This window comes from Lissotriton vulgaris, chromosome 5 (assembly GCF_964263255.1).
Source record: "Lissotriton vulgaris chromosome 5, aLisVul1.2, whole genome shotgun sequence".
NCBI classification, from domain to species: Eukaryota; Metazoa; Chordata; class Amphibia; order Caudata; family Salamandridae; genus Lissotriton; species Lissotriton vulgaris.
The window spans coordinates 638,727,314-638,739,821 of NC_141693.1; the positions used below are offsets into that span (position 1 = coordinate 638,727,314).

At 42.3% G+C, this 12,508-nt stretch overlaps 1 protein-coding gene across 1 annotated transcript in view; it reads right to left on the reverse strand.

The window, feature by feature from the left end:
• The window catches only part of NRG3 (neuregulin 3), a 1,735,002-nt gene that overhangs the window by 590,952 nt on the left and 1,131,542 nt on the right, over positions 1 to 12,508 (reverse strand). The window contains exon 3 of the mRNA XM_086922079.1: positions 734 to 807. Coding sequence (XP_086778205.1) covers positions 734 to 807 — 74 coding nt within the window. The remainder of the gene's footprint in view (positions 1 to 733; positions 808 to 12,508) is intronic.

The following is a 12,508-nucleotide window of genomic DNA, read 5'->3' on the forward strand; positions in this document are numbered from 1 at the left end:
CTTTTTTCCCTAGATGACACTGTGTCCTTCTTTAAATTCAATATATTTTCTTTGAAGAAAACTATTCCAGGATGGCTACCCAGATGCATGCATGTGAGCTGCAGCACTCTTTAAAAGTGTTTTTATACTTTACGAAAATGCCATCAAATATGGATGCAGCGAGTGCTTGAGGATGCCTGGCAGCCATCTTTCACAAATGTTCTTTTTTTCAAGAAATATATTCAAAGATCAAGCTAGAGCCCTGGAAATCTTTGAATGTTTTTTCTTATACTTTAAGAAAATTGATTTAAAGATGGCTGTAAAAAGAATACATACAGCAGTCATCGTTGAATAAATGTTCTTCTGTTTGAAGAAAACACATTCAAATCATTCAAAAATGGCTGCTGTGAGTTCATGTTAGTAAAAACATGATGTTAGACTCCCTCAAACTCTACTATATGAATACTGAGTCAAGCTACAGAGAAATCTGATTAATAGTGACCCTTGTTTCGACAGCACTATCTTGAAGCTAACATTCTTCAAATATTAACAACATTTTTTATTGGGACTGTGAGACTGTAGAAATGACAGAATTCAGTTCAACTCAAACAATGTAAAATTAAATATTCGTTGTGTGACCTTTTAAAAAATAAAACATCATAGATTTTGACAGACACAAACAAATGTCTTTCATCACCAACTATTACTTTCATCTGAGAAATACAACAGATAGTAAAAGAAAGGCTTGACATACTTGGATCAGACATGATGGAATCCGTTTTCGGCAAAAATTGATCACAGCGAACTCCTTGGTAGCCTTCCTTGCATCTGAGGAAAGGGAGAAAATGGCCGGAAAATTTAGTTCAAATGTAGCTAGTGACAGGAAATATTTTCCAATAGTGTTGCAATCATGTCAATGAAGTAACAGTTTTTCCATCGTCTCTATTGTTGATACATTTCACTATTGTATATATTGAAAGAGGTAGAAATGTTGGGACTACACATTTGTGCTTCCTTATGCTGTTTGTGATATTTCTGAAAAACCTTTATGTTTTATGCACCAGACATTGTAAATATGCCCCAAAAGCTTTATCTCAGCTATGCAACAGAGGGGTCTATTTATAATGCCTGGTGCATCTCTGCAAATCAGCAGGGATGCACCAGAACAGATGTGACACGCAAGTCGTTGATCGCTCCACAACAGATACATCGCATTTAGAAATGCGGCACACCGAGAGGCAAGGATAGGCAGATGCGTGTCCGATTTTGTGTTGTAAGGGCAGCGCATTGCTGGAGTTGCGTCGCAAGTGTGGCGCAACTCCAGCAGTGCACAGGGGCCGCCCATACCTAACGTGGTGCACCACTCCTTATGCCTGCTTCAAGCAGGCTTAAGGTTTTGTCGCAGCGGCTTCGGAAAAGTGACTCAGTGAAATCTTGTAGATTTCACTGTGTCACTTTTATGTGGCATTCCTGCGACAGAATGCCCACCCTGCGATGGAACGCCCACATGATACCTAAGGCAGGTTTCATGTGGCACAGGGCTTTACAATGTGAAGCATCCCCCTAGATGCGTCACGTTGTAAGTAAGGTGCAAAGTGGTGCATGGTTTATGCCGCCGCAGCGTCACAGAAGTGATGCAACTGTGGCGTAATGTGTCGCAAGGAGCTTGTAAATCTGCCCCAGAGTTTGTTTGTGCTACGCTACAGATACATTGTTTAGAAATACGGCACACCGTGGGGCAAGGATAGGCAGATGCGTGTCGGATTTTGTGTTGTAAGGGTGTCACAAATGTGGCGCAACTCCAGCAATGCACAGGGGCCACCCATACCTAACGTGGTGCACCACTCCTTCTGCCTGCTTGAAGCAGGCGTAAGGTTTTGTTTCAGCGGCCTCGGAAAAGTGACTCAGTGAAATCTTGTAGATTTCACTGTGTCACTTTTATGTGGCATTCCTGCGACGGAACGCCCACCCTGCGACGGAACGCCCACATGATAACTAACGCAGGTTTCATATGGCATAGGGTTTCACAATGTGACGCATCTCCCAAGATGCGTCACGTTGTAAGTAAGGTGTAAGTTTATGCTGCTGCTGCGTTACAGAAGTGATGCAACGGTGGCGTAAATGTGTCGCAAGGAGCTTGTAAATCTGCCCCAGAGTTTGTTTGTGCCTCCCACAAAACACAATAATAATCACACATTTAAATGGAGCGGACATTGACATTTGATCGTAGAATAGTAGTAGTTCAGAAATTGATCACTTTGTTCATATGATAGTTTTTCTTATTAAAGATTAGACAGTAGTTTTCTAACAGGAATTCACAAAAAACGGTAAATAAAATCCACAAATGTTGTTTCAGTATCCAACACTTCATTAGCTCATGATCTACTTCAATAATTAGGGTATGCAGCTCTTGATGTTCCTATGTAATGACATCAGTCAGAGTTACAATGCTCAATGTGAGTTTATATGGCATACGGTGGGAACAAATCAAACGTCTGGATTATAGAACAGTGTTCTGAATTTTAATAGGCATGGGGTCAAGACTGATTTGCATATGGCCATGTTTGAACTGGGGTGGCTTGGTGAGCAAAATAACGATGGATTAAACCCAGATCTGTGACTGGGTGTGAATGTTTTGCCATTGTGCAACATTTCGTCCATCATCTTGTGTGTTTTGCTCTTCACCCTATGTGGGAAGGGTATGCCCAGACGTGGGTCCCGTGCTCACTATGCCACTGGAGTCAAGCTATCCTGGCTGAAGACGGCTGATAGCCAGAAACCGGTCCTAGGATGCTTGATTCTGGTTCAGGGAAGACATGGCTTGGCAGTTTGGGCTGGACTGTTCCCATGAGGTACAGGGTCAAGTCTGATTTGCAAATGACCTTCTTTGAACTGGGGTGGCTTGGTGAGCAAAATAACGATGGATTAAACCCAGATCTGTGATTGGGGGTGAATATTTTGCCATTGTGCAACATTTGGTCCATCATCTTGTGTGTTTTGCTGAATTTTAATAGACAGGTGTGATAGTAAAGCCGATGTAAACTTTTCCCATTCTTCTAAAAAAGCACTTGGCTCTTCTCGCTGTTAGTGAAAGAATAAGCCTTCCTCCGCAGACACAGCAGCTTCATTCCCACAGCATTTCTCATTCCAACAGCAAACAAACCTGCCTTCATCCTTCTGCCTTTTATTATCCAGATACATCTTTTCGTAATTGGTTTGACTTTGGTAGTGGATCCATTTTAACTACTCTTGCATCTGTCTGTGGCCTGAGGGCCAGCTTGTCTTTCCACATTGTTCTGTATGTGAATCCTTTAATTAACTCAAGAAAAAGCTGCAGGTCAGAAGTGTTCCTCTCATTATCATTTCTGTCGCTGTTTCACTACATACTGGTTGCTTATAGAAAAAAAATAGTAATTAATATAACAGCAAATAGAGTCTTTGTGGCATATATATTTTATCGTAATAAGTCACTATAATATGGTTATAGATGTGCCATTCCTTTTGTCAAGCCAGACATTGACAAATTCATCTTCCCATCTATTTTAGTTAAAAAAACTAACTGGAAAGCACAATTTGGCAACTCAATACTCAACCAAAAGTGCTTTAGTTTAAGTGATAGGAGAAGTGATGGGTTAGAATTGAGATGTTGTCAGAGCGATGAATATTGCCTATGTTTTTTTTTCTCCTTAAGTTAGAATTCGCCATCGCCAGCCTCGATTTTTAATACAAGATTATATCAAAGATTTGTATTTACATTTTTAAAATAATATAATTACCACAGTTGTAAAGTGAGTTTAATTACTGGTAAAAATGGGATTTCGTGTGTACCGTGCTCTATCAGTGATCACAAAGAGATTTAGGAGGTAATCACTAGTCTTAATAAAAATATGCATTATAAATTGTACTGAACAGTCTGTTGACTTAACTAACCCTTTGAGGAACTTTTGGAATTATTGATAGAAATTTGATTTTGTGAAAGTTATCATTTAATGAGCTGTGGAAACCCAAGTACTTCCAAGTGGCAGGAATGAAAATTGTTACCTTGCATCAACTTTTTTCCTAAACGGTATTCACCATCTGGTTTTATCAACTTAACATGCTGAAATTCCTTTTTAGTTTACTCCATTCTTCATAGATAGACTAATCACCTTTCAACAAAGGGACTACTACAAATACATAAAATTAAATTTGAACAAACTTCTCTCATATCATTCAGCTGTGGTACTGAAAAGACTCCTCAGTGACCTAAAGGATAAGTCCAGCAGGTATGAGAGATCTTTATTTACACAGCCAGTCATTTTTTATAGTTAACTGCAAACAAAACATTCAAAACATACTTTCACGAGAGGAAAACTGCCATTAAAAGCATAATGTACCCTATTAGTGTTAAAAGATGTAACTCCAGCCAAAATTTTTAAGCATAGTCCTCCCTCAAAACTAATCAGTTTTACAACTGTCTGTCAATGTTGCATATCACTTTCAGTGAAAAAATGGCCAAAGGGCAAATTGCATAAAAATAAGTTTGCCAATTTATACCAGAGAGAATGCCAGCCCAACCATACATCCCCATAAATCAAAATAGAGACACCAGCGGGTCGACATTTTCCACAGAATTGACTCCCAACAAATCACATGTGAAGAAACACATGCTCAATACTATTGTTTTTGAATGAAAAAGTGTATTTGTGTTGTAACGCTAGTTTCTTTATCTTGTACTCATGTATGGATATGTTCACATTTTCTCCTTTAATTAGAGTGATTGGTATTTTAAGTTCATTACATGGTGGATTTGGAGTAGCATTATTTGTGCTCTGTTGCCTCGTCTCTTCTTCTATGTCAGAATACATACAGGGCTAGACTGGAAAACAAAGCCTTGGCAAAAGTGTTCAAACCAGCCCTTCATCTCCTTGGGCTATCTCTCGCTTTTCATCTATTCGTTGTGTCTCTCTCCTTCACTCCTCTCTCTCTTCTTTCCCTCTGATCACTTTCTCTTACCACCCCTACCTCTGAGACAGGACTAATCGCACTTAAAAGAACAATAACTTTTCCGTGGTATGGTGACAAAAAGAAACTGAGAGTAGATCTTCAGCCCCCGCCCTGACACAGGATGGGCCATACTTATCCCTCTCCAATCTGCATGTATTCAACACTCATGCAAAAGAAAATGTCATTCTTTCTCTGTACCCGCCATGCGCGATGTCCGACAGGATGCATGGGTATCAGGTAGCGGTCGATAATAAATTCCTAGGCAATATACAAATTGGCAAACATAACAACATAATAATGATAAGAAACTCAGTGTAAAGACAAAAAACGATATATTTTGATGTAAATCTTTAATCTCAATTAATTGAATTCAATGATAATATAGAAACAATTCCTATTTAAAAGACATCAGATTGATGACATTATAAAATACAATAATTGAATCAACAATATTTTATTATTCAATACATAAGTGACATATATAAAATGCAGGTAAAACCAAGAGTGGCAGAAAATAAATCTCTGACGCGAGTTTCGGTGCAATTTGTACCTTCGTCAGGGATTGCCACAAAGATACCTAAAAATAATAATTGGAAAATACACTGAGTAATACATTTTTCTTAATAAAGACATAAAAGATACATTTTGTGCCTTCACTTTAACAAAGCGACTGTCGAAAGAAATATATAGAATGAATCAGATAGTTGAATATAGAATAGGGTGCAGAAAAGATGGAGTCAGATAGTCCTGCTTCCAAACTTACACAATCTAAGTTCATGAATTCCTATAATGATGCTTACTCTAAAAACTTTTTAGCTAGCCTTCTGCCGGATAAAGGCTGATTCCCCCCACTTTCATATACTTAATGGATTTCAATCTGTAACGATCCACTTGATTAATCAGGACATAAGATAAAATATGTTTTTGTATAAAATTGTTTTATAAGCAAAAATAAGTGTTACCCTCAATCTCTACTTTGCGGGTACGTATGTATATATTTTTCTTTAGAGCCTCTGTTGTTACATGAAACGATTATCTTGTTATTTGCGTTATCTAAGAGATAAAGAGCAATTTTATTATGAGTTAATTTTAATAACGATGTTTCAACAAACTATCAGTGAGTCGCAATGTCCTACAACCGTTTAGTTCTGTTTTTAATTACTATTGCGCAACTATCATTACTATATTATGCTATTTGACATCCACAAGTTCTTTTTATTAGGTGGCAAAAGAAAATGTTGGAGGAAATTAGCCCAAACTAATATTTTTTTATAAATACTGCCGAGATAAATATGGTGTACCTAATTCAAAATTAAAGTTGACGCAATAAATTACTGTCCACATTGATGACGGACATCTGTTATGTAGGATTAGGTTCCTAAATGGGAAGAATAAAGGGGGACGACCAGGCTTGCAAATATTTGCTATCTTTTAGCTTTATGTTTACATAATGCCATTGTCTATTTAACTTCTACCTTAAAGCTTAACTTATCTATTTAGCGATAGACCAACATAGGCAATACGCCTTCCAAAATGGCCACGAGCGTCTAGTCGATAACATTTCCGCCATCAATCTCATAGAACTTCTCTATGGTTTAAATGCTAGCGTGTCCTTTCTATTTCCGGTCAGGTGATGTTTATGGGCCGTCATGACGTGTAAATCACGCAAAAACTGTTCTAATTATTTGGTTCTTTCCAACGTCGACGGACGATTTGAAATTCACTAGAATGCGAACTTATTCTATCATGATGATACAAGTTCTTACTTCCGGGATTGTTGTCAACTCAACTTTGTTAGTTATTATTTTCTCTTGATAACAATTAATTCAGCATATACTGGAATATACTAGGAAACGCATACATTAAAGCTTAATGATGCTGATTATTACTTCCTGAAATTTGTCAACCCAACCAAGTTGGTAATTATTTTTTTTTTTTAACTTATTGGATTAAATCCGCTATATGTTGTGTATCAAGTTCTGTATAATCTGAAGTTAAAGGGACTCAAAGAAATTATGATCATATAAAGATTACTTTCAAATATAAATAGATCAAATCGTATCAGATAGCCACATGGGACCAGTAAATGTACTGACAGTCATCATGAAATCAGTTTAACAGAATAACTCTTGAAAAGAACAGCAACTTTACAGAAAACCTGGGGGCACATTTACAAGCCCTTATCTCCACTACAATGTCACTTTTAGTGACACTATGGTGGTGATTGGTGCTTTGCCTTATTTACAAGGCAGCATTGAGCCACTTAATGTGGGTTAACACTGCCTTGTAAATAAGGCACCCTTTCACGCTGTACTTAGAGTGAAAGGGGAGGGCAATAGGTGTTTTGCTGTGGGCATTTCACCGAAACACCCATTGACTTTGACGCTGCCCCTACTTACAAGTGTAGCATAAATAGGAGGCAGAGACAAACCTGGTCTTTAACAGGCGAAACAAAGAGAAATGCTTTATTTCTGCTCGTTTTTGCTGTTTCCATGTGTGCTGCATTGTGCAGAACACATGGCAACAGCAAATTGCCATTGCTTGTAGGGTGACCCTTCCTGCACATAATGGCTTTGCCTGCACATATCAATCAAAAACAAAATGACATTTTGGAACTTCAATGTGTGCTGCATTAAGCAACACACTTAAAAGTTACAAAACGTCATTTAAAGATTGTTTATGTGCAGGAAGGGAGACCTTCCTGTACATAAACATTCTTCCTCTCAATGCAGACACCCTTGCATTATGGTGCAAGGGAGCCTGCATTGCGGTTAGACTGCTAAGTTTAGCATCAGCACAGGGGAAAATGCAGGGCTGCACCATATTGTTGTAAATATGATAAAACCCTGCGTTTCCCAAGTAGCTGAGCGCGGCATTAAGCCAAGGTGACTAACGCTGAGCTCCGCCACTTTATAGTGAATTTGCCCCCTGGTGAGATGACAGGAAGAAAGTGCCAGTGATAGAGTAGTTCTTCAGCACCCACTCTGACACCGGATGATCTTAAAACAAATAAGACATATGTGCAAGCAGTGCTTAATTTGAGTGTCCGGTTGAAGGTGGGGCCGCAAAACCCATTTTTGGGCACTGACACTTATTTGTCTCACCAGAGTTTGACCCAGAGAAAAAAACACACAAGGTGGAAAGAAGGAGTAAGAGAAGGATGGGAAATTGTGACAAAGAGAGAAAGCAGGGATGAAAAAGACCATGCAAGAGTGAGATGAAGGAGTGGGCGTGTCTGGTATTGGATTAAAGAAGCATGAGGTAGAATCAAGACTACGCAGCCTTGGTATGCGGCAGGCTATCATTCATCAACGCTGGCTGCGGGCCTCTGAGCAACTCTTTGGGCTTGGCAATTATTCTTTTACAAATTAAGCACTATGTTCAAGGACTTCACAGCGATAGCTGAGGATTGCTTTAAGCATGACTGCAGCAGCCTACTGGGATGCCTGTGGAATGCTACTAATTCCTCATAATGAATGAAGGAGTAAAAAACGCCAGTACAACAAAGCAGATTGAGTAAGAGTGCATACATCAGGCAAAACAGCGAGGTCGCATCTAAGAGTTGCGTGAGGTTCCTGCACTCCCTTCTTTTTTAACACCTTTCTATGTCACTGGGTGTGTGGATGCAGGGCAGGTAGGACACTGATGGCTTATTATTATTCCACACTGTGTACAAAGCATCTCCTTCCAACTGATTGTGGCATTAATCTTTGCCAGCCTTTACAAACAGTCTAATTAGGCAAATGTGTGTCTTTGGCATATTAAAATCCAATTTACCTTATCACATTGAAGGCGTGCGGGATAATTGAAAGATTCATTTATGCTTCATACTGCAGACATTAATCCTGCCTCCCAGAGTGCTCAAACGTACTGTGATATTTAAAGGTTTGCTTTGCTCTTCAGGGGTCCTACTTTTATCAAGGACATCAGAAAAGAGGCCCTTCGTAAGTTATTGTGAGAGACCCTCGGAACTCTGCTTTTCTGCATGAAAGAGAGAGACCCCCCACCCAGCCTCTGTTGCTGCTAAGCACTGTTCTTCTGATGCCAGTAAACACTGCCCAACTGATGCTGGTGAACACTGCCCTTCTGATACAGGATGAAGATAAACCTTCTGAACACTGATGTATACTGACTTTCTGCAACTGGTGAACACTCCCCTTTCTGATGCAGGTGACACTCCCCTTCTGATTCAGGTGAACACTTTTCTTCTGATGCAGGTGAAACTTCCCTGCTGATGTAGGTGGACACTTATGTTATGTTATGTTATGTTAATAACTTTTATTCGGCGCACAGCTGCCCCAGCAAAGGGGCGTCCTGGCGCCTGATCAAGTGCCACAACACAACAGATCAGTGCTGGAAAGAAAGGGAATCAATCAGCGGAGGCAAACAGGTGGGTTTTCATAGCGCGTCTGAAGAGAGTCAGGCTGTCTAGGGCACGAATATGGACAGGGAGGGAGTTCCATAAACCAGCCGCCAGTACACGAAAAGAGCGACCTCCCATCCTACTCAGTCTGAACCTAGGCGTAATCGCCAGATGAAGAGATTCCGACCTGAGAGACGGCGTGGGGACGTAGGAAGAGACAAGGCTCGCAAGGGCAGGAGGAGAGGAGAGTTTCAGGATCTTAAATGTCAGACAGAGAGCCTTAAATTTGATTCTCTGTCTGACCGGCAGCCAGTGAAGGGAGGTCAGGACTGCAGAGACAGAACAACGTCTCGGGAGGCCAACTATGGCCCTCGCAGCGGCGTTCTGCACCCTCTGCAGCCTAGTGGCCTTAGCCTGATTAACTCCAAGCAGCAGTGCGCTCCCGTAGTCCAGCCGAGAGAGGATGGAGGCTTGGACCACCAGTTGCCGAGTAGGACGGTCGAAGAATTTGAGGACTGGTCTCAGTCCTCGCAGAATACCATAGCAGGTAGCTGCAATCTTCTTTGTATGGCTGGTAAAAGAGAGGTTGGAATCCAGCCAGACCCCCAAGTTCTTAACTTCGGCCGCTGGGATGGGGGACACCCCCAACTCAGGAGGCCACCACTGATCTCCCCAAAGTTCCGCCTGCTTCCCTAGAATCAGGACCTCGGTTTTCTTGGCATTTAGCTGTAAGCAATTGCTACGCATCCAATTTGCCACAGCAATAAGTCCTGCACGGAATCTGGGCGCAGTCACCTCAGGGTCCCCACTGAGTGTCACCGCCAGCTGCGTGTCATCGGCATACGATGTCTTGGTTAGGCCACATTGTCTGACGACAGCAGCCAGCGGCTTCACGTATAAGTTGAACAAAGTGGGGCTCAACGCAGAGCCCTGAGGGACTCCCAGTCCCAAAGGATGGAAGGAGGACTGACCAGGTGGAATGGCCACTTTGAAAAACCGGTCCGAGAGAAAGGAGCGGAACCATTGAAGAGCCTTCCCCTCAATACCCACTTCCTCCAGGCGCCGCATCAAAATGTCATGAGACACCGTATCAAACACTTCCCTTATGATGCAGGTGAACGCTCCCCTCCTGACGCCGGTGATAGCTGTCGTTCTGATACCAGTGAACATTGCCCTGTGTTGCTGGAAAATGCTACAATCCAGATGCCAGTGAATGCTGCCCTTTTGAAGCTCATGAACATTACCCGTCTGCTACCGTTGTACACTTTCCTTCTGATGCAGGTGACACTCCCCTTTTGATTCAGGGAAACATGTTACGGCTGACGCATGTGACACTCAGCCGCAGTCCGTGCAGGTCACAGTGGTGGGGTGGTGGGGCCGGGTGGAGGGGTATTTCGAGGGAAGATGCAGAGGGGAAATTAATTATTTATTTAATTTTCAATCTGCATCATCCCTTGAAATCTCCCCCAACCTGCCCCACTGCCCCACCGCTGTTACCTGCAAGGACCGCGGCTGTTGACACTCCCCTTCTGATGCATGCGACACTGCCCTTCTAATTTAGGTGAACACTTCCCTTCTGAAGGAGATGAACATTTCCCTTCTGATGCAGGTGACACTGCCCTTCTGATGTAGGTGAACACTTTCCTTCTGATGAAGGTGAACACTTCCCTTCTGATGCAGGTGACACTCCCCTTCTGATGTAGGTGAACACTTCCTTTATGATGCAGGTGAACGCTCCCCTTCTGATGCCAGTGATCACTGTCATTCTGATACCGGTGATCATTGCCCTGTGCTGCTGGTAAATGCTACAATCAAGATGTCAGGTAATGCTGCCCTTATGATGCTCATGTACATCACCCGTCTGCTACTGTTGTACACTTTCCTTCTAAAGGAGGTGACACTCCCCTTCTGATTTAGATGAACACTTTACTACTGACGCAGGTGACACTCAGCTGCAGTCCTTGTAGGTAACAGTGGTGGGGCAGTGGGTCAAGTGGGGTCAGATGGGAGGTATTTCAAGGGACGATACCAAGGGAAAATCAACTATTTATTTAATTTTCACTCTGCATCGTCCCTTGAAACCCCCCCCACCAACTGGCCCCACCGCTGTTACCTGCACAGACCATTGCTGGTGACACTCCCCTTCTGATGCAGGTGAAAACTTCCCTTCTGATGCAGGGGACACTTCCTGTCTGATGCAGGTGAACACTTCCCTTCTGATGCAGTGACACTCCCCTTCTGATTCAGGTGAACGCTTCCCTTCTGATGCAGGTGAACACTTCCCTTCTGATGCAGTAACACACCTCTTCTGATGCAGGTGAACAATTCCCTTTTGATGCAAGTGACACCCCCCCTTCGGATGTGGGTGAACATTGCCATTCTGATGCAGGTGACACTTCCCGTCTGATGGAGGTGAACACTTCCCCTTTGATGCAAGTGACACCCCCCTTCTGATTCCTGTGAGCATTTCCCTTCTGATGCTGGTGACACTTCCCTTTTGATGCAGGTGAACACTTCCATTTGATGCAGTGACACTCACCTTCTGATTCAGGTGAACACTTCCTTCTGATGCAGGTGAACACTTCCATTCTGATTCAGCTGAACAATTCCCTTCTGATTCAGGTGAACACTTCCCTTCTGATGCAGGGGAACCCTTCCCATCTGATGCAGTAACACATCCTTTCTGATGCAGGGCACACTCCCCTTCTGATCAAGTGAACACTCCCCTTCTGATGCAGGTGACACTCCCCTGCTGATGCAGGTGACACTCCCTTTCTGATGCAGTTATACTTCCCTTCTGATTCAGGTGAACACTTCCATTCTGATTCAGGTGAACACTTCCCTTCTGATGCAGGTGAACACTTCCCTTCTGATATAATAACATGTCCTTTCTGATGCAGGTGACACTCCCTTACTGATGCAGTGACACTCCCCTTTTGATTCAGGTGAACACTTTCCTTCTGATGCAGGTGACAGTCATCTTCCATATGCAGGTGAACTCTTCCCTTCTGATGAAGGTGAACACATCCCATCTGTTGAGGGTGAACACTTCCCTTCTGATGCAGGTGAGAGCTCCCCTTCTGACACTGGTGATAGCTGTCGTTCTGATACCGGTGAACATTGACCTGTGTTTCTGGTGAATGCTTCCTTCCAGATGCCAGTGGATGCTCCCCTTTTGAT